The 19,426-nt window shown below is 43.9% G+C and overlaps 1 protein-coding gene across 1 annotated transcript in view; it reads left to right on the forward strand.

Moving 5' to 3' along the window:
- HUWE1 (HECT, UBA and WWE domain containing 1, E3 ubiquitin protein ligase) overlaps window positions 1–19,249 on the forward strand; it is a 133,891-nt gene extending 114,642 nt beyond the window's left edge. The window contains exons 49-67 of the mRNA XM_021708454.1: window positions 7–189; window positions 4,074–4,246; window positions 4,596–4,744; window positions 5,493–5,568; window positions 6,391–6,489; window positions 7,076–7,209; window positions 7,396–7,564; window positions 8,899–9,127; window positions 9,770–9,948; window positions 10,231–10,320; window positions 10,483–10,637; window positions 11,401–11,446; window positions 13,542–13,829; window positions 14,596–14,851; window positions 15,042–15,172; window positions 16,611–16,825; window positions 16,902–17,202; window positions 17,306–17,408; window positions 18,534–19,249. Of these exons, the coding sequence (XP_021564129.1) occupies window positions 7–189; window positions 4,074–4,246; window positions 4,596–4,744; window positions 5,493–5,568; window positions 6,391–6,489; window positions 7,076–7,209; window positions 7,396–7,564; window positions 8,899–9,127; window positions 9,770–9,948; window positions 10,231–10,320; window positions 10,483–10,637; window positions 11,401–11,446; window positions 13,542–13,829; window positions 14,596–14,851; window positions 15,042–15,172; window positions 16,611–16,825; window positions 16,902–17,202; window positions 17,306–17,408; window positions 18,534–19,152 (3,595 nt within the window). The 3' untranslated portion in view covers window positions 19,153–19,249. The remainder of the gene's footprint in view (window positions 1–6; window positions 190–4,073; window positions 4,247–4,595; window positions 4,745–5,492; window positions 5,569–6,390; window positions 6,490–7,075; window positions 7,210–7,395; window positions 7,565–8,898; window positions 9,128–9,769; window positions 9,949–10,230; window positions 10,321–10,482; window positions 10,638–11,400; window positions 11,447–13,541; window positions 13,830–14,595; window positions 14,852–15,041; window positions 15,173–16,610; window positions 16,826–16,901; window positions 17,203–17,305; window positions 17,409–18,533) is intronic.
- The last annotated feature ends 177 nt before the right edge of the window (window positions 19,250–19,426 follow it).

The raw sequence follows: 19,426 nt of genomic DNA on the forward strand, positions 1-19,426 counted from the left end.
TCCCAGGCTTCAGGCAGTGATGTGTATCATCAGTACTATCATGGAGTCCTGCCCCTCCACCTCCAGCTTCTACAGCAGTGCCACGGCCAAGACCCAGCATAATGGCATGAACAACATCATTCGACTCTTCCTGAAGAAGGGACTGGTTAATGACCTGGCCAGAGTACCTCACAGCCTAGACTTGTCCAGGTAAAACCATGTCCCAACCCCAGGTTTTTGCTCTCTTTAGTCATGCTGCTTTCTTCTCCATTTGCTTAATGTGTTGTATAGCTGAATGATGCGGAGGCAGCTGTGGTATAGTAGGAAAACTTTGGGTATAGATGGGATACCCAAGTTCTTTGTACTGTGACTTTTAGCAAAGCATTTACCTTTCTGTGGGCCTTAGTTTTCTCATTTGCTGCAAGCTCAAGAGTTAGACTACTCCAGTGTTTGTTTTTTAAGCTTTCCCTCACTTTAATTCAAAATAGCCTTTTATTAGAAGATTATATATGTTTTATAAGAAATACAGATAGCAAAATAAGAAAATAAGACAGCACACTTAACCAGATACCACTTTTAACTTACTGACTATCTTTCAGTATTTTTCTTTGCATGCATAAATAGTGTATTTTTTACTAAAATGATATTACACTATTGTGTAATGGGAGGGATTGTTTGGATGTTTTTGTTTTTAGTTACTGGTCTCTACCTTGCTATATAAATAAATTTCATCCTACTTAATGCCTAATTCCATAATCAAACATTTTTGTCCAAACCAGAATCTAGTTGAGGATTTGCATTACATCTGATTGTCCTGAGTTTCTTACTCTAACACACATGCTTAATTGATTGTTTTAATCTTTATTTTGTTCTCACTGTTCACGACACTAACTTACTGAAATGACTAGGCCTGCTGTTCAACAGAAGGTTTTGCCTTCTGAATTGGTTCACTTGCTTCCTTATAGTGTACTTTACTTTCCATTATTTTCTGTAAACTTTTAGTTAGATCTAGAGGCTTGTTGGAGCAGTTTAAACATTTTCAGCTCTCACTCATAAGTGGACCTTGAACAACTACTGTAATACTGTAAGAAAAGAATTGACAGTAGCGGGAGACTATGGGGGGGGCGATTAATGGTAGTCAATATCTGTCCGGGGAAGGGGGGCCACACCTCATCAACAAGGGGACCTGCACAATGAATATTTGTATACCTAACCCTTAACTGTATCCCACAATTTTAAAATAAAAAAATATATATATAATTATAAAAAAACATTTTCAGCTAAAATGTGTATCTTAGGTGATGTACATCTCATATTATGGGGAATACATCTCTTTGAACCAGTCATTAGTAATTATGCTAAGGATGACCACCGGATTATAGTGATGATCATCACTGTATGATTTTATCTTCCTCCTCTTTATTAGTCTGTGTTGTTTGGCATTGTAGAGATATCTAGTTCCTTATCAACTATGTACCTAATTAATAGTCTCTAACAACATTTGATAATCCCTGCTTGCGTCAGTTCATTTCTTTGGGGATTATAAATGACAGCTTTCTAATTTCTTGATTTTTTTTCTACATTTAAAAAAAAATTTTAACCATTTGTATACCTAACCCTGATGTGGGGCACAATTCAGGGTTAGGTATACAAATGGTCATCATACAGGTAAAGTTTGGGTTTCACTGTGGTCCCCACTTCACCTTGTTTGAGATTAGGTACCCTTACTGATGAAATGTGTTTCTCTCCCTTCCCCCCTCCAGGCAGTTTCCCACTACTGCCAATCCCTTTCTTTTAGTATTAGGATAGTTGTTCAGGGTCTGCTTTTTTTCTACATTATTAACTGGCATTTTTCTGAGTTAATCCCAAAGGGAAAGACTGGTTATGCTGAAATACAGTTTCTACTAAAAAGGTAGAACAAAAACTTACACAAAGTCAAAAATATGTTTAATCACCACCTCATTTATATGTTTTCTCCTAGCTTTCTGTTTTCTAAATAGTATTATGGCTTTCTGAATTTTCATCGATTTTTAAACTGAGTGATTGAATTATTTGGATCACTGCAGTCATTTTTTTTTCATGCTCAAGTTATTACATCTTTGGCTTGTGGAACCCCTTCAAGCTGACTGCTTTGTCCTTTTGATACAAGCCATTCGGGTTTTTTAACTATTTAAATATGTCAAACTCACAATGTAATGAACACTATATATCTTACCTAAATTAACCAGTGGTATACATATTGCTCCATTTCCTTTATTCCCTCCCTTCCTCTCTTTTCAGGTGCTGAATTGTTTGAAATTAGTTGCAGACAACATGAAATGTAACCTCTAAATACTTCAGTATATGTCTCCTAAGAACAAACATCCTCTTACATGGCTAGAATTCCATTATCATATCCAAGAAACTTACCATCAATGTAATGATACTCAGTATATATTTAATATTCAGATACTCCATATATTTGCCAATTATAGCTTTAGGGACAGTGTTTTGATCCCGGATTCAGTAAGCATCATACATTACATTTGGTTGTCATATATCTCTTGTTTTTTATGACATTTGGCTATTTGATGAATCCAGGCTAGATGTCTTATAGACTGTCTCACAGTCTACATTTATGTAATTACTCCCTTATGGTTAGGGTAGAGTTAAACATTTTTGGCAAAAATACTACACTATATAGATGATACTTTCCCTTCTCACATCACATCAGGAAACACATAATTTGATCGCATAGGATATTGTCTGTTAGATTTCTACCTTGAAACTAATGTTATCTGTGAAGTGATTCTCTGAGACCATGTGAAAGTGGTGTGAATATTCCACACCCTGAAGATTTTTAACTCGGTATATTTTTACCTTCATTGATGATCCTTGTCTGGATCAGTTAACATTGCTGGTTACAAAGTGATGTTTTTCTGATTATCCTGTTATTTATCAGCTGGCATTCTTCTGTAATGAAGAACTCCTTTCTACTTTTGTATCCTTGCAGATCCAATTTTTATATATTCAGCATGTTATAATTTATTACAATCATTATTCTTTTAGTTACTCAAATTTTGGGTCTGTGGTAACTATCTCATTAATTTTTCCCATTAATTTTTGAAAGTCTTTTGGCACAATGAGATATCCCAGGCTCACTTTGTACCCTCTTTGCCTTGTATCTGGGATCAGTTGTTCTGATGAGTCTTGGTTCCTTTTAGTGTGAGATGGTATCAGAGACCACTGTCTGGGTTCTAAGGGGCGTGCATATATAAAACAGATAAAAGCTGGGCTTGCTCAGTGGCTCAGCCTGTAATCCCAGCACTTCGGGAGGGCAAGGCAAAGGAATTGCCTGAGCCCACGAGTTCAAGACCAGCCCGGGTAACTTGGCAAGACCTCGTCTCTACAATAAATCAAAAATTACCCAGGCATGGTAGCACACGCCTGTAATTCTGGCTACTTGGAAGGCTGAGGCGGAAGGATCGCCGGAGCCCAGCAGGTCAAGGCTGCGGTGGCTGGGAGCGGCCACTGCACTCCAGTCTGGGCGACAGAGTGAGACTCCAACTCAAAAAAAAAGCAAGCAAGAAAGAAACGGATAAAAACAGAGCCATTCTGGTTTTTGTGGGAGCCTACTTGGCCTCACACACTTTATGACATTTGCTTTTACTAACTCCTAGGAAGCCCTGCAGAGTATATTTTTAAATCCACGGAGCTTAAAACTTTGGTCATGTTCCAAAGCTTTTAAGATTGGGGGACTGAAGCTGGTGTTTTGTTTTATTTTGTTTTGTTTTAACAAAGCCTGGATGTGTCTGAGAAGTGACTTGTTACTTGCATGTAATCATCCACACATTCTGGCTTCCAGTCATGAATTTTTTCCTCACATGCTTACTACAGCCCCATGAACTATGGCATTGATTTAACCCTTGCTTTTGGGGTGGGTTCCTTGAAGACCTTTAAGTCTAACACTTTTTTCTTCTAAGCAATGAGCAGAATGTTGGTTCTGTGGCCTTGTGGCCCTTTGCCTCTTAGCTTCTGTTGTGGGAACCTTAGTGCCATTTAGAAAACACACCTAGTATTTCTGTGCTCAATCCATCTCTTTTTCTTTATTTCAGTCCCAATATGGCCAACACAGTCAATGCTGCTCTAAAGCCTTTGGAAACACTTTCCCGGATTGTGAACCAGCCCAGTAGCCTTTTTGGCAGCAAAAGTGCTTCTAACAAGAGCAAGTCTGAGCAGGATGCCCAAGGAGCCTCTCAGGACTCCAATAGCAACCAGCAGGACCCAGGTAGGGAATCAGAGCCAATGGACTGGAGAGCTGGAGGTGTGGGAATAGTTGCTTTACGGGCCTGGGATCACAACTGTTCTGGTATGGTATTGTTTCCCTGGGAACTTGCTGGCCTTCCAGAGATCTGTCATAGTTGTGTGGGAATCTGCCCCACAAATAATTCCTTCAGATTGTAGCCTTGTTTGGCTATCCTCACACGTAGCCTTGTCTTTTCCTTTGTCACCCATTCGTTTATTCTCTGAGAACTTGTAAACTTGCCCAAGGAAGGGCCTTATTGTCTGCGCTTGCCTCGTGGTGCCCAGCACATAGGCACCCTTTGATTATTTTGCTGGTTGGTTGATTGTTTCAGGCGAGCCTGGGGAAGCAGAAGTACAGGAGGAGGATCATGATGTCACTCAGACAGAGGTGGCAGATGGGGATATCATGGATGGGGAGGCTGAAACCGACTCAGTGGTGATTGCTGGGCAGCCTGAGGTGCTCAGTTCACAAGAGATGCAGGTAGGGAGGCAGATCACCCAGCATTTCCCTATTGTGGGACTAAACCAAACCCCCAGGTGGTGTGGGTGGGCGAGTACTTTAGATCCTTGCCTCAATGCTGTCTGTTTTGCAGAGGATCGTGGATGATATGCTTAGTAGATACTCAGTAAATGTGTTTGAATTGTATTAAAGGAGGGGTGGGGGTAGGGCCAGGATATTATGTACTATGAAATGGTATAGATCCAAACCAGAAAACTTAGGCACAGGTGAAATGTTGAAGCAGAAAGCTGGCCTGAGGCCTTTGGGCCCAGGGTCTTTTATTTACTTGGCTCTGTTCATTAATGGATGCTCCTTAACACCACATTATGCCTATAGCACCAGCTCTTGCTGGAGCATTAAAACAGCAGTCTTCTAAAGACCCTAAAGAAGGCATTGTAATTTCTGAAGCTGGTAACATTGATAAGAAATTGGGCCTGTGGTCCTAAGCTGCTGGCTCTAAGGAGATCTGCATGTCTTCCTGGACAGTATAAAGACTAACCTAATATCAGATAACTGGGATGGACCCTTTTGAAGGACAGTCTGAGTGTGGATTGGCAGCACGTGGTAGTTTCTGTGCTTTTAGCACCAAGTGTGTGGTTTTTTTGTAACATTCTCTGTCACATATTATCCTAGAAATGTATGCTCCCTTGCTGGCTTTTTTTTTAGGGTTTCAGTGCTAGCACAATGATAGACTTGTGTGTATCCATATATATGTTCTATTTCTCTCCAGGTTGAGAATGAGCTGGAGGACCTGATAGATGAGTTGCTTGAGAGGGATGGCGGATCTGGGAACAGTACAATTATAGGTGAGAGCCCCAGAACTGAGTATAGCCTCTTCCTTTGCCTCAGTCTCTCTTGGGAAGACCCTTTTTCTCATCATCTGCTTGCTCAGCTCTGCCTAAGGGCTCATAGCCAGCCTAGATTACTGCTTGTCTTGATGTTGACGGTCTTACAGATAAGAAATTCACAAGTCATCTGCAGGCCTGTGGCAGGTCTGAAGCGTTGCCTGTGTGGGGGAGGTGGCGGGGTGACCATCAGTGTAGATGATACATCAGGCACATCAAAAAAGTGTTTATTCATGGAGACCTAGAAGAGGCTGTAGGGTGAGAAAGTGCTTTCCTTTCAGTTCTTCAATGAACTCCAGGGGCTTTCCGCCTCTTAGTCTCAGGAGTATAAAAAGAGTGATCATTCCCTGAGGGTGGCCCTTTATAAATCTCGGAGGGAAAATGGCAAAGGTGCCCTACTGTCACCTGGCTTTGAGGGTGTATGTGTTACTTGTTTTTTATTTTATTGAGCAAGAAAAGCAAAGGATAATTGGAAGTAGACAGGAATTCTTAAGTTTTACAAAGCTTTTTCACACCCAGTATCCTCTGTGGTTTCACAATTAGTGGGATCAATCAGCAGAGCAGATGTGATCATCCCATTTTACAGATGAGGAAACTGAGACTCAGACAGGTAAAGTGACTGGCCAAGCTCACCTAGCTAGTTGACAGCAGAGAATCCAGGACTTCTCCCTCATCCATAAAAAGTGGATATCTGCTAGGTGTACATAGCTACTTTAGACGCACCCAATCTGGAAAGGGAAAGTCCTCTGTTGTTCAGTGAAGGCTCTGCTCTGTAACCTTCAGTGAGCAGAAGTGGAGAGGATGAATCACAAGAGGACGTGCTGATGGATGAAGCTCCTTCCAACCTCAGCCAAGCTTCCACCTTGCAGGCCAACCGAGAAGGTGAGAGTGCCGAGGCCAGAAAGGCCTCCCTTCTTGCCCTGCACGTCTGACAGACACTACACTAGGGTTTTCCTGGAGGCAGCTGCCCACATGTGCAGAATAAGGAAGCATCTGTCTGCATGCGCTGACATACACCATCCACTTTATCCTCAGCCAGTTTTTCAAATAACATTTTACTACTGCTTGCCCAAAATTTGTCACTTCTTACTTGGTTCGCTTTCTTCTCACCCACCTGCTATCATCGCTCCAGATTCCCTCTTACCAACAGGATGCAGTCAATAGCAAAGTAGGGCTGGAAAGGCAAGGGGGCACCAGCAGACTTGGCCAAGTCCTAGACCATGGCTCCTCAAGCACCACCCTATAGCCAGCCTCCACATTCAGCCACCCTGCTCAGCGTGTTGATGCATTGATTGGCACTCTCAGGAAATCAGGGCTGGCTCACTAAGTCTGTACATCACCCCAGATCTGGTTCTTCCTCTCCTAGAGTCAGATACCCCATCGCCTTTCCACTCAATCTGCTGGCCTGCACAGTAGCCTGTTTTCTAGCTACTCAGTATAGTCCTCCAATGTGCTCCCTTTGTTTTAGATTCCATGAATATCCTGGACCCTGAGGATGAGGAGGAGCACACTCAGGAAGAGGACAGCAGTGGCAGTAACGAGGATGAGGATGATAGTCAGGATGAAGAGGAGGAGGAGGAGGAAGATGAGGAAGATGATCAGGTGAGGGGGGACTGTGTTTGGGTTGGTTCAGATGACCTCTTCCATGGGAACACAGAGCTGCAGAAAACCAACAGTCTGGGTTGCTAGCCTCAGCGCCTCCCTCCCTCATGTGCAAATGTGGCCATGACACCAGGCTTCAGAAAACCCTTACCTCCAGCAATTCTCCGTCTCCTATTTTCCCTTAAGGAGGATGATGAAGGTGAAGAGGGAGATGAAGACGATGACGACGATGGCTCTGAAATGGAATTGGATGAGGATTACCCTGATATGAACGCTTCTCCCTTGGTCCGATTTGAGCGCTTTGACCGGGAGGATGATCTCATCATTGAGTTTGACAACATGTTCTCCAGTGCTAGTAAGATACAGGGGCTCAGCTGGGTTTTATCTCTTGATTCTTATACCCTTCCCTAGGGTAAGCCAAGCAGTGGACCAAATCAATCTGATACGGACAGCACTTCTTTTCCTATGCTGACTTCTGGGGCAAGGGATATCTGAATCCATCTCTCTCAGTAGTGTACACTTAGAAGAAGGAATAGCAAGAGGTTGCTTTTGTTCCCTGCACCTCAGTAAACAGGCAGCCATTTTAAAACCTGGACAAGTCGATTTGCTTGATTAAAAAAATACGAAACCAAGGTTGACTGCATCAGACACCCATGTGCACACTACAGTGAAAGGGCAATCAATAATCTTATGTAACACTGGATCTTGAGGGTTTGGATGGACACCTTTGAGCTTGGCCTTGGGGAGTGGATTTGAACATATTCACTCTATTCATCAAGGATGCATCTTTTCAGGGGAGAAAGTGAATCTCTTCCCTCCTTTCCCATCAACAACATAGTTCCCTTTGAGCAGCAAGTTAAAGTTGAGTTCTTAGAATCAAGCTGTCTTGATAGGGTAGTTCTTGACCTCAAACCACAAGCATGATATGGCAGAAAACACTGAACTGTTCTGGTCTGTTGTCTTGGCCAAGCAATCTCTTACCTCTTTGAGCCTCAGTTTGTCACCTGTAAATGGAAATTTTGAAAAGAAAAATAAATGGGTTGGACTAGATAATTTCAAGATAGCATTTATGATGCTCTTTGCATTTTTGTGATTTTCATCAGTCTTCCTTATAGTTGAGTTTCTGTCCATTCAGCAAGCTGAGCAATATTTGAGGAGTGCCTAATGTGTCCTAGGTACTAGGGATACAACAGTAAGGAAGAAGAAAGTCCTCGTTCTTCATATGAACTATTCCTATGGTCTATTAGGAATTAAAAGTAAGCAGACATTACATTGCAGCATGGTAAGAAAGCACAGAGTAGAGGGCTATCTGACCCAAACTGTAGAAGTTAGGCTTCACAGAGGAAGTGATATCTTAGGCCAAGAACAAAAGAGCAGGTGAAAGGGGGGAGAGGAGTCTTCAAGGAACAACTTGTGTCTGAGGGGCCTGAATGCATCACTGTGACTGTAATGTGGAGAATGGATTGGGAGAAGATGCTATCTAGGAGCCTGTTGAAGTATCTAGGTGAGAGATGATGGCATAAGCTATGGTAGTGTCAGTGATTGTAGATTAGGTGTGGGAATGAGGGAGAAAGGACAAAGCTCAGGTTTCCGTGTGAGGAAGTAAGGCCCAGGAGACATTGTTCTGCTTGAGCAACCATGGAAGAAATTACTTTTTGGCACTGACCCCTTTGCATATTGTCCTTGCAGCAGACATCCCCCCATCCCCAGGAAATATCCCTACCACCCACCCACTGATGGTACGCCATGCAGACCACAGTTCTCTGACATTGGGCAGTGGCTCTTCCACAACTCGACTCACCCAGGGAATCGGGCGCAGTCAGAGGACCCTAAGGCAGCTGACAGCCAATACAGGCCACACCATTCATGTTCACTACCCTGGGAATCGCCAGCCCAATCCTCCTCTTATACTCCAGAGGTGAGTTACAAAGATCTGTTGGGTTAACCGAAGTTCTTGTAAGAATCTTCACTGTGCTTCAGCATTGTCTTACCCTTGGAGAAAACAGTTTATCACTTAATGCTCTTGTCACACACACAAACAAGACAGCTGTCCCATTTGTTTGTGGGTTATATATGCAGTCTTTTGGGGAATGCCAAATTATATTGATGTGTTCTTTTGCCTAAAAGTCCTGTGTATACATTCAACAAATTATTAACTGTCTCATATGCCAAGCACGTAACACTTAGACAGGACAAGATCCCTGCCCCTCAGCTTAGAGTATAGTGTGAGAAGCAATTTTAAAACATGAAAAAAAAGGATATAAGTTATAATGGTCAGTGTACAGACTACAGAGGGAGTATGGTGGAGGCAGTATAACCAAACACAGTGCCTGGCGTGTGGAAGCCTATTAGTAACTCTTGTGCCAAGAACTATAGAATAATATGCAGTCTCAGTCCAAATAAATTCTCAAACCAGTGTGATATTCAGAAAAGTAACTGAGACTTATGTACAACATGATAATGCATTTAATACAGGAAACAGAAAGAGGATCTCACAGTAATAAGTTGCAGGATGCCTGTGGACTTACCATGATCAGAGTACTTCCCTACCACTTTACAGATTGCTTGGTCCCTCAGCTGCTGCTGACATCCTTCAGCTGAGCAGCAGCCTTCCTCTACAAAGCCGAGGTCGGGCCCGCCTCCTGGTGGGCAATGATGACGTCCACATCATTGCCCGGTCTGACGATGAACTGCTAGATGACTTTTTCCATGACCAGAGCACAGCCACCAGCCAAGCAGGCAAGTTTGTGTGATGAAAAGGAAAGTTGAGTTGAGTTCTCCTTTTTCCCTGCCGAGGAAAGCAGAACAGTGTCTACTCTGAAGAAAAACCTCCTTATTTTGGAGCCAGAACCACTCAATGACTTAGCCATGGAAAATAAAAACTATATTATCTTTAGGTACTTGTTACATGCTAAATGCTGTGACAGGCCTTCAGTCCTGTTCAGAGAAATACTGCCTTTTTGGGATCAATTGATACATGACAGGGCCAAGAATTTCACTCCCATTTGTTCCCCCTAACAGGAACCCTATCCAGCATCCCCACAGCCCTGACCCGCTGGACAGAGGAATGCAAAGTTCTTGATGCTGAGAGCATGCATGACTGTGTTTCAGGTATGTGGCAGCTTGCTTTCCAGGGTAGTTGTGAGTCTTACAGGGCTAGGACAGGTACATGGAGAGTTGTTTCCCTGGTTCTCCATGGCCACAAGCTCTGCCTCTTGGCTTCCTCTCTGACCCTACCAGAGCAGCCTCTGATCCTTTGCCTCTTTGATACAGTGGTTAAAGTCCCCATTGTTAATCATCTGGAATTCCTGAGGGATGAGGAGCTAGAAGAAAGGCGTGAGAAACGCAGGAAACAACTGGCTGAGGAAGAAACAAAAATAACTGACAAAGGCAAAGAAGATAAGGAGAACAGGGATCAGAGTGCACAGGTGATTTCCACGGCCCGGGAGAATTCATCTTCAGCTGTATAAGGTTACTGACATGATTTTGGTTTAGAAGGAAACTACCTGCTTTTTTCTGAAACATCAGAGAGTATAGTTTTCAACATATTTGAGTATGGTTTCAGTATAGTTTTCAGTATAGCTCAGAGAGTATAGTTTTCAGTACGTTTGAGTAAAAACTGATAGTAATATAAAGAAATTGTAAGACTTCAGTGAAAGACTTTAGTATAACCCACTCAGCAGATAGGTTATCAGGTTAAAAATAAGGGTATCGAAGTGTTCCATTATAATCATAAGCTTGATCTAACAAATATCTCTACACAGAACTTTTAACCTAATAGAGTAACATTGTTTCAAACACGTAATAAAGGATGGAAAGTGAGCATGGCATGTGTCTGGAAAAGCTAGAGTGGACAAAAGGGAAAAAATACATAGATGAAACTAGGAAGTTCTTGCCCATCCCACTATTGTGCCCAGCCCTAAGGTGGTTTTTGTCCTTCATGTTCAGTCCCCCCATCCCCACAGTTTCTGCCTCACCCCCAAGCCATTCTTAAACATAAGTATGTATAGGGAAGTTGTACATATATCTGTACAGTAAAATGATAACCTTCCTTTGGTCACATAGCCAAAGCATTTTCCATCTGGTCACTGAATTCCTAAGATGATCTAGGTACAAGATAGTGGCTATTACAATTGAACTGTATCTTAATAATTGCGGAATTCCACATTGTTCTGTCCCTTCTCTTTGCAGTGTACTGCATCTAAGACAAATGACTCCACTGAACAGAACCTCTCAGGTAACTCTCCTTCCCTTTCCCTCTTCCTAATTGATCAATTGCTTCTTTCTCCTGACCCTTCCAATTAGGTGGCCCACATGGGCAGAAGATGGACGCTGGTGCTCTGTGGGATGAGGTAGTAGATTGTATAGTTTTAGGGTCATACCCCATCTTGGAGATAACTATACAGTCTACTGTCTTTCCCACGGTGGTACACTTTCACTTCGACTGGCTCTGTTCAGGTTCTTGTTCTGGTTATTCTGCACTTGGTTCTGGCATGAGTAATGAGGTCATGTGTCCTGTTCCTTTCTTGATTGTAGCTCTGTCCTCTGAAGCTGAGCGTGTACATCTTTGTAGTAGTTGATTCTTTGGTGACCACAGTGTGGTACTTCATGGGAACAATTGGTAACTGGTTCTTAAATGACAGTTCTCTGTGGAAATGAACAAAATGAGGGAGCTTTAATGTGTTTTTCATAAAGCCGAATTTATTCCACTTAAAGGACTGTCTTTTTTATTTAGAAATTATGTTCTTCCTAATTCTTTAGTATCAAAATATTCTCTTTTTTTTTTTTGAGTCGGAGTCTCTGTTGCCCAGACTGGAGTGCAGTGGCCGCTCCCGGCCACCGCAGCCTCGACCTGCTGGGCTCCGGCGATCCTTCTGCCTCAACCTTCCGTGTAGCTGGAACTACAGGCGCGCACTACCACGCCCGGCTAATTTTTTGATTTATTATAGAGATGAGGTCTCGCCAAGTTGCCCAGGCGGGTCTCGAACCCGCAGGCTCAGGCAGTCCGCTCACCTCAGCCTCCCAAGGTGCGGGATTACAGGCTGAGCCACCAAACCCAGCTACAATATTCTTATTTAATGATGTTGGCTGAAGTTTTTTTCTTCATGGCTAAACTAAAAGTTGGTTGGTAACCCCTACATTAGTCTATTTTATATTCTTTTTTTAATCTAAATTCCATTGGTCAATGGAATCTAAAAGTCTAGAAACATTGTCTTGGGCAGTCTGCTTTTATGGAAGGTAGCTCTGTCTACCATATGCTTCGTATCCCTTATAACCTTCTTAACAATAGTTAGTAGCCATTTTTTGATTCTAGCAAACTGATCCATGTGATATATGTCTCCCCCACCCCTGTTTCCTCAGAACTTTCTTCTGCTTCCCTATACCTTCTGTCATCTTTGGCACTTAAGCTGGAAAATGGTTGTCTCAAAGCCTACGCAATTTATTTTTTAAAGCAGTGAAGGAGGGTAGATGTCCTGGTGCCCTAGTATCTAGCAAAAGATCTTTGAAAGGGTCTGGTATCAGGTAAAATGGCTTTTTGCCTGCTGTCCTTACTAGAGGATTCTGCTCATGCCGGGGTGAGGTAGTAAGTTGTATTGTTGTGGGGTAGGGATATTAGGCCCCAATTAGAAGATAACTATACAACTTACTACTTTCCCTGGTATGTGGCATATTCGCATTTTGTCTTGGCAGTGTTACCTTTGTCAAAGTTGTTGATGTTACTTGGATAATCAGGACTGACTGAAAGAAAAGAGAGGTGGAAGGGGACAGATGATATTTAGGGTGAGGCAGATTTTACTATAAACTGACTTGTCCTTCATTGATCAGAGCATATAATTGATTATTTTACCTTACCTTTGGGTATAAGCCGAAACATTTTCTTCAACCATATGATGACTGTATTTACTTGGTAATAGAACAAGAATGTGCAGAAAGAAATGGAGTACATGCTTTAAGAATTTTGAATGAAATTCTAACCGTTTCTTACTCCATATAGGTGAGGGAGTAGGAATATCAATAGACTTGGTAGGTAGACTTTCTGCATATCTGCAGAGACATTTAGCCTCACCCTATCTGTGTGACCTGAAATCTTCCCCTTCCACCTGCTGCACAAAAAGGATTTTATTCTTAGAGAATTTATTCACAAAGTCAGAGTCTTAGCCCTCATCCTGGGTATACCAGATCAGAACTGTTCCTTCAATTGGTTGAGGGTGGGGAGACCTGCATTACTGTCCAAGTGGTATACTTGTCAAGCCAAATATGCTAATTGGAGTGGCTCCCCTGCTCATTGACTGATTATCCCTTAACCCTCATTATTGTTCTTTTCGAGAAAGATGGGACGCCTATGCCTGACAGCTATCCAACAACCCCATCTTCAACTGATGCAGCTACATCTGAGTCCAAGGAGACCCTTGGCACGCTGCAACCCTCACAACAGCAACCAACACTCCCACCCCCACCAGCCTTGGGAGAGATTCCTCAGGAGGTGCAGTCCCCAGCTGGAGAAGGGGGGAGCTCTACACAATTATTGATGCCTGTAGAGCCAGAGGAATTGGGTCCCACAAGACCAAGTGGAGAAGCAGAAACAACTCAGATGGAATTATCCCCAGCTCCCACCATAAGTGAGTAGAATTTCAGCATTTTGGGGGAATAGAACAAGAAGAAAGAATGGATGTCTTTGTACTTTCTCTTTGCTCTCTTGCTTGAAAGAAATATGAGCTCAAGGCCTCAAATAGTAGAATCTCAGCTTGAACATTAACTTTCTTAGGTGAAGTTGAGGTCCTCCTGTTAAGTGTCTGTTTGACTTTAAAGCTTATTCTCCTTCCACAGTTTCTGGGATGGCAAGCATGTCACCCCACACTTACAGCTCTCATTCTCCTGGCAGATACTATTTATCTCATGACACTATTCCCTACTGGTTTGAAATGAGGCCTTAGAATTCTTCTTAGCACAGTTTTCCAACAAAATAAATTGAAATTTGCTTGCCATCCTTGCTACCATGCTGCTTGTGAAGTTGTCTGAAGAGACCTTTATGTGTCTGGGGTCTTTCCTTCAAGGATCTTATTTATTTGGATAACCAGATAGTGTACACATGTAAATGGTGCCTGTGGAGAATCTGAAAGTGAAGATTCTTTGCCAGGGTTGGCTAGGGAAGATGCTTCACAGTCATGCCTAGGACACAGTCAGTGTTCAACAATTGATAAAAAGGGCTTAAGCTGAGACATAAAAAGCTGGTGAGGTGGAGGGGGCGCAACAGCAGACCAGCAGAAGAGGAATGAGACGTCTAAGCTGACTGCTCCTAACTAAGCAACCCCATCAAAGACCTTGTCTATCAAGTTGCCCTGATTCCAGGCAGAAATCTAACCTCTCTCTATGACTTCCTTCTAGCCTCTCTTTCCCCAGAGAGAGCTGAGGATTCTGATGCGCTGACAGCTGTCAGCAGTCAGCTGGAAGGCTCTCCTATGGACACCAGCAGCCTAGCTTCCTGTACCTTAGAGGAGGCTGTGGGTGACACTGCAGCAGCTGGCAGTTCTGAGCAGCCCACAGCAGGCAATTCCACTCCTGGGGATGCCCCACCAGCTGTGGCAGAAGTACAAGGCAGGAGTGATGGATCGGGGGAGTCTGCCCAGCCTCCTGAAGACAGGTAAGCACTGTGTGGTCAAGAGAAGGGTAGGATGTGTTGGAGGGTATTTCAAACCACATTCATGCTTATTAACTAATGGACATGCTTGCTATGCTGGGGAGATAAACTTGGTTTCTATGAGAAGGGATTATTAAGTTTTATAAATGGGAAGGCGTGATACAGAGAACAACCTGAACATGATTTCCCTCAGCTCTCCCCCTGCATCCTCTGAGAGTTCTTCCACCAGAGATTCTGCCGTGGCTATTTCTGGAGCAGATTCCCGAGGAATCCTAGAAGAGCCACTGCCTTCAACAAGCAGTGAAGAAGAAGATCCCCTTGCAGGTGAGCTCCATGAGTGTTCAGGTCATCCTGGGGTGGTTTTGTTTCTAGCAGCCCTTGGTATGGAAATGCCCAACAGTTCCGTCCAGATGGAGGGCATGTATGTGGGAGGACTGGCAATAAGGGAGTGCTGCTGGAATGAGACCAGCCATGGGAGTGAAACTGATCCTAGCTCATTTAAGTTCTCCCACTCTGCCACTTCCTACCTTTACAACATGGGACCATTATTTAATCCTTTGCATTCGAATGTCCCCTCTGAGGGGACATCATAAATCTAGCATATCACTTGGATGCCCCTCTCAGGGGACATAAAGAGATTGCTAGTGACTATACAGGACAGATTTATGCCAATGTGTATGTTTCCTTGAAGTTTTTCATTCAAATTGCACAAAAAAAACCAAAGAGAAATATATACTGAGATACACATTTTTTAAAAATCAGCTTGTGTTACGTAGAAAGAGAATGTGTGAATGCTTTTACAGTGGTGCACAAACTGGATGATAAATTACATATTACTAATGTGGGAGGAAGAAAACAAGACTGCATTGTCTGCTCAAATAGAAAAACACCAGGTGGAAGATGTCCAACAAGTTACTATTGCACAACATGTCTCAACCTGCAATGCCTGTTGGTATATGTTACTACATGTTTAAAAAAAAAAGCCGGGCTCGGTGGCTCAGCCTGTAATCCCGCGCTTTGGGAGGCTGTGGTGAGTGGATTGCCTGAGCCTGTGGGTTCGAGACCCGCCTGGGCAACTTGGCGAGACCTCATCACTACAATAAATCAAAAATTAGCCGAGTGTGGTAGTGCGCACCTGTAGTTCCAGCTACTTGGAAGGCTGAGGCGAAAGGATCCCCGGAGCCCAATAGGTCAAGGCTGCGGTGGCCGGGAGCAGCCACTGCACTCCAGTCTGGGTGACAGAGTGAGACTCCAACTCAAAAAAAAAGAAAAATTTTTGATTTTTTTTGGTCATAAATAAGTTCCTCGCTGTCCAAAATTCCTTTATAAGCCAAATATTACTCCAGTAAAATAATTGGTTCCAACACTATGCTATTTAATATGAAGTGATTCGTTTTTTACTGTCTCATTAAAAAAAAAAAATTCAGTTGAGTTGCTGGTAGGGGATCCACAAGATGTCTCCGAGTGCAAAGGGTTAAGTTCTCTGATCCTCATTGATGCTGTGAGGGGATGATACCCACATAGTGGGTTCTTTATAAAAGTTAAGTGGCAGTGTATGCAGTCTGACGCATGCCAAGAGCTATTCTGAGCCCATGGAAGGTGGGTAGGCTTCCTCTGTGTGTCCCATTTCCTTTGCATTGCAATGAAGGCATACAGAGCTGGTTTGTGTGCCCTTAAGCAGTGACATAAGTTTCTTTTCTTCAAATACATCTTGGGCATCAGTAAAGGTGTGAGTCCCTTCGCATCTTGCATCTCCCTACAGGTATCAGTCTCCCTGAAGGCGTGGACCCTTCTTTTCTGGCTGCCCTGCCTGATGACATCCGTCGGGAAGTCCTGCAGAACCAACTGGGCATTCGTCCACCAACCCGGACTGCCCCCTCCACTAATAGCTCAGCTCCTGCAGTAGTGGGAAATCCTGGTGTGACTGAAGTGAGCCCTGAATTCCTGGCCGCCCTGCCTCCAGCCATTCAGGAGGAAGTATGTGAGCAGAAAGATTGGTGGGCCAGGCTGCCTGGCAGGAGATATGCCCCTATTGACTTTTTCTGCTCCATAGGTGCTGGCACAGCAGAGAGCTGAGCAGCAACGACGAGAACTTGCACAGAATGCCAGCTCAGACACCCCCATGGACCCTGTGACCTTCATCCAGACTCTACCCTCAGACTTGCGCCGTAGTGTCCTAGAGGACATGGAGGACAGTGTGTTGGCTGTGATGCCACCTGACATCGCAGCTGAGGCTCAAGCTCTGAGACGAGAGCAGGAAGCCCGGCAGCGGCAGCTTATGCATGAGCGTCTGTTTGGGCACAGCAGCACCTCCGCACTCTCTGCTATTCTCCGAAGCCCGGGTACAGAGGGAGGCAAGTGGGAGGGCTCTGGAATGGCTACCTTCAGCTAGTTGAGGCTCTGTTTGTTCTTGGATCCCTCCCCAATTTCAATTTTCTTTTTTTTTTTTTTTTCCAGCTTTCACCAGTCGCCTGAGTGGCAACCGTGGGGTACAATACACTCGCCTTGCTGTGCAGAGAGGTGGCACCTTCCAGATGGGGGGTAGCAGCAGCCATAATAGGTACCTTTGTCTGTCTTTTTTTTGCCATACCACCATTCAAGTCTGTTATTCCAACTCCCTTAATTTTATAGGTGAAGAAGCTGAAATCCTGAGAGGCAGGATGGATGACCTCTCTAGGCCATTTCCTTGAATGAGTGGGAGAGCTAGATCTTTGGACTTCCCCTTCAAAAAGCCACACGTTTTGGTTAGTCAAGCTGTTGGAAACCATAATCACAAAGGCAGGCTGCAGCAGGCACTAGCTATGGTTTTAACAATAAGGAAAGCCACGTGTCTCCCATGCAGGTAGAAAAACAACAGACCACTTGCCTTGAGATTGTAGCATCTAGACTGGGAGAATAGAGAAGGGTTAGAATTTTTGTTTGTCTTTGTTTGAGTTTGGATCTTACTCTGTCACCCAGGCTGGCACGCAGTGGCACAGTCATTGGCTCACTGTAACCTCAGCCTCCTGAGTAGCTGGGACTACAGACACATACCACTACATCCAACTAATTTTCTTATTTTATAGAGAGGAGGTCTCACTATGTTACCTAGCCTGGTCTCGAACTCCTGAGCTCAAGCAGTCCTCTTTCCTCGGCCTCCCAAAGTGCTGGGGTTTGTAGGCATGAGCCACCATGCCCAGCTACGAGTTAGTTATTAACAAGGCTAAAGTAGAGTGAACCCAACATGCCAAGATGGGGGGGGATTGTTCAAATAAGGCAGGCAAACCCCTGGTAGTCTAGAAAAAGCAAAAATCAGCATTGTTTCCTAGACCTTAGGTGCAATCAGATTTTACCAATTAATGGATAATACAGACCTGGGCTAGATTCTCTGCTGTCTTCTCTATCGTCATGTGATATAGGGTCAATCACTTAACCTGTTTGAGCCTCTTGTTCATCATCTCAAAAATCAGTAATTATCTCGGTTGTTCAGCAGTCCTCTTAGGCAGATATTAAATCATTGTAAAGTGCCTGGTACATAGTAGACACTCAAGAGGGTAGCTGTTACTTTGAAGAGTCCTTGAACTGGATACCCTCCCTTCTTGAGCCTCTTTGGAGGTATGCAGCTCATCCCCCTTCCCTAAGCTTATGCCTAACCCCAGAATTCTAGCTGCTTAAATATTACCCAAAAACCATGCTCTGTTTCCAGACCTTCTGGCAGTAACGTAGATACTCTCCTCCGCCTCCGAGGACGGCTCCTTCTAGACCATGAAGCTCTGTCTTGTCTCCTGGTCCTACTTTTTGTGGATGAGCCAAAGCTCAATACTAGCCGTCTACACCGAGTACTGAGAAATCTCTGCTACCATGCCCAGACCCGCCACTGGGTCATCCGCAGCCTGCTCTCCATCTTGCAGCGCAGCAGTGAGAGTGAGCTATGCATTGAAACACCCAAGCTCACTGCTGGTGAGGAAAAGGGCAAAAAGTCAAGCAAGAGCTGTGGGTCAAGCAGCCATGAGAACCGTCCCCTGGACCTGCTACACAAGATGGAGTCTAAGAGCTCCAACCAGCTTTCCTGGCTCTCAGTGTCCATGGATGCAGCCCTAGGCTGCAGGACTAATATATTTCAGATCCAGCGTTCAGGGGGACGCAAACATACTGAGAAGCATGCAAGCAGTGGCTCTACTGTCCACATCCACCCCCAGGCTGCTCCTGTTGTCTGCAGACACGTTTTGGACACACTCATTCAATTGGCCAAGGTGAGGGGCTTGAAAGAACCCAACTCCCAACTCCTGGGGATGGAAGATGGGTGGCAGCAACAGCTTGGGTGAAATCTGAACATGAGGGGGGGCTAATAGGTTTTTCTCTTTGCTGTTATTTTGAGTGCTAAACCCTGTATTATTTCTATGAAAACTGTCCAATAAATAAATTTGTGGGATTTTTATCTTCACTGTTTACAGTATTATGCGTTGTCTTATTCAGTCATCAAAACAACTGCCTGTGGTCTGTATGATTCCTGTTTTACAGATGAAGAAGCTGGAATTCAGACCATTTTTGTGGACTAGGAAGTGATGGAGCTGGACCTAGAATTTTTAGTTCTGATTC

Source organism: Carlito syrichta, unplaced genomic scaffold, assembly GCF_000164805.1.
Source record: "Carlito syrichta isolate Samal-C Ts95f unplaced genomic scaffold, Tarsius_syrichta-2.0.1 Scaffold137883, whole genome shotgun sequence".
NCBI lineage: Eukaryota > Metazoa > Chordata > Mammalia > Primates > Tarsiidae > Carlito > Carlito syrichta.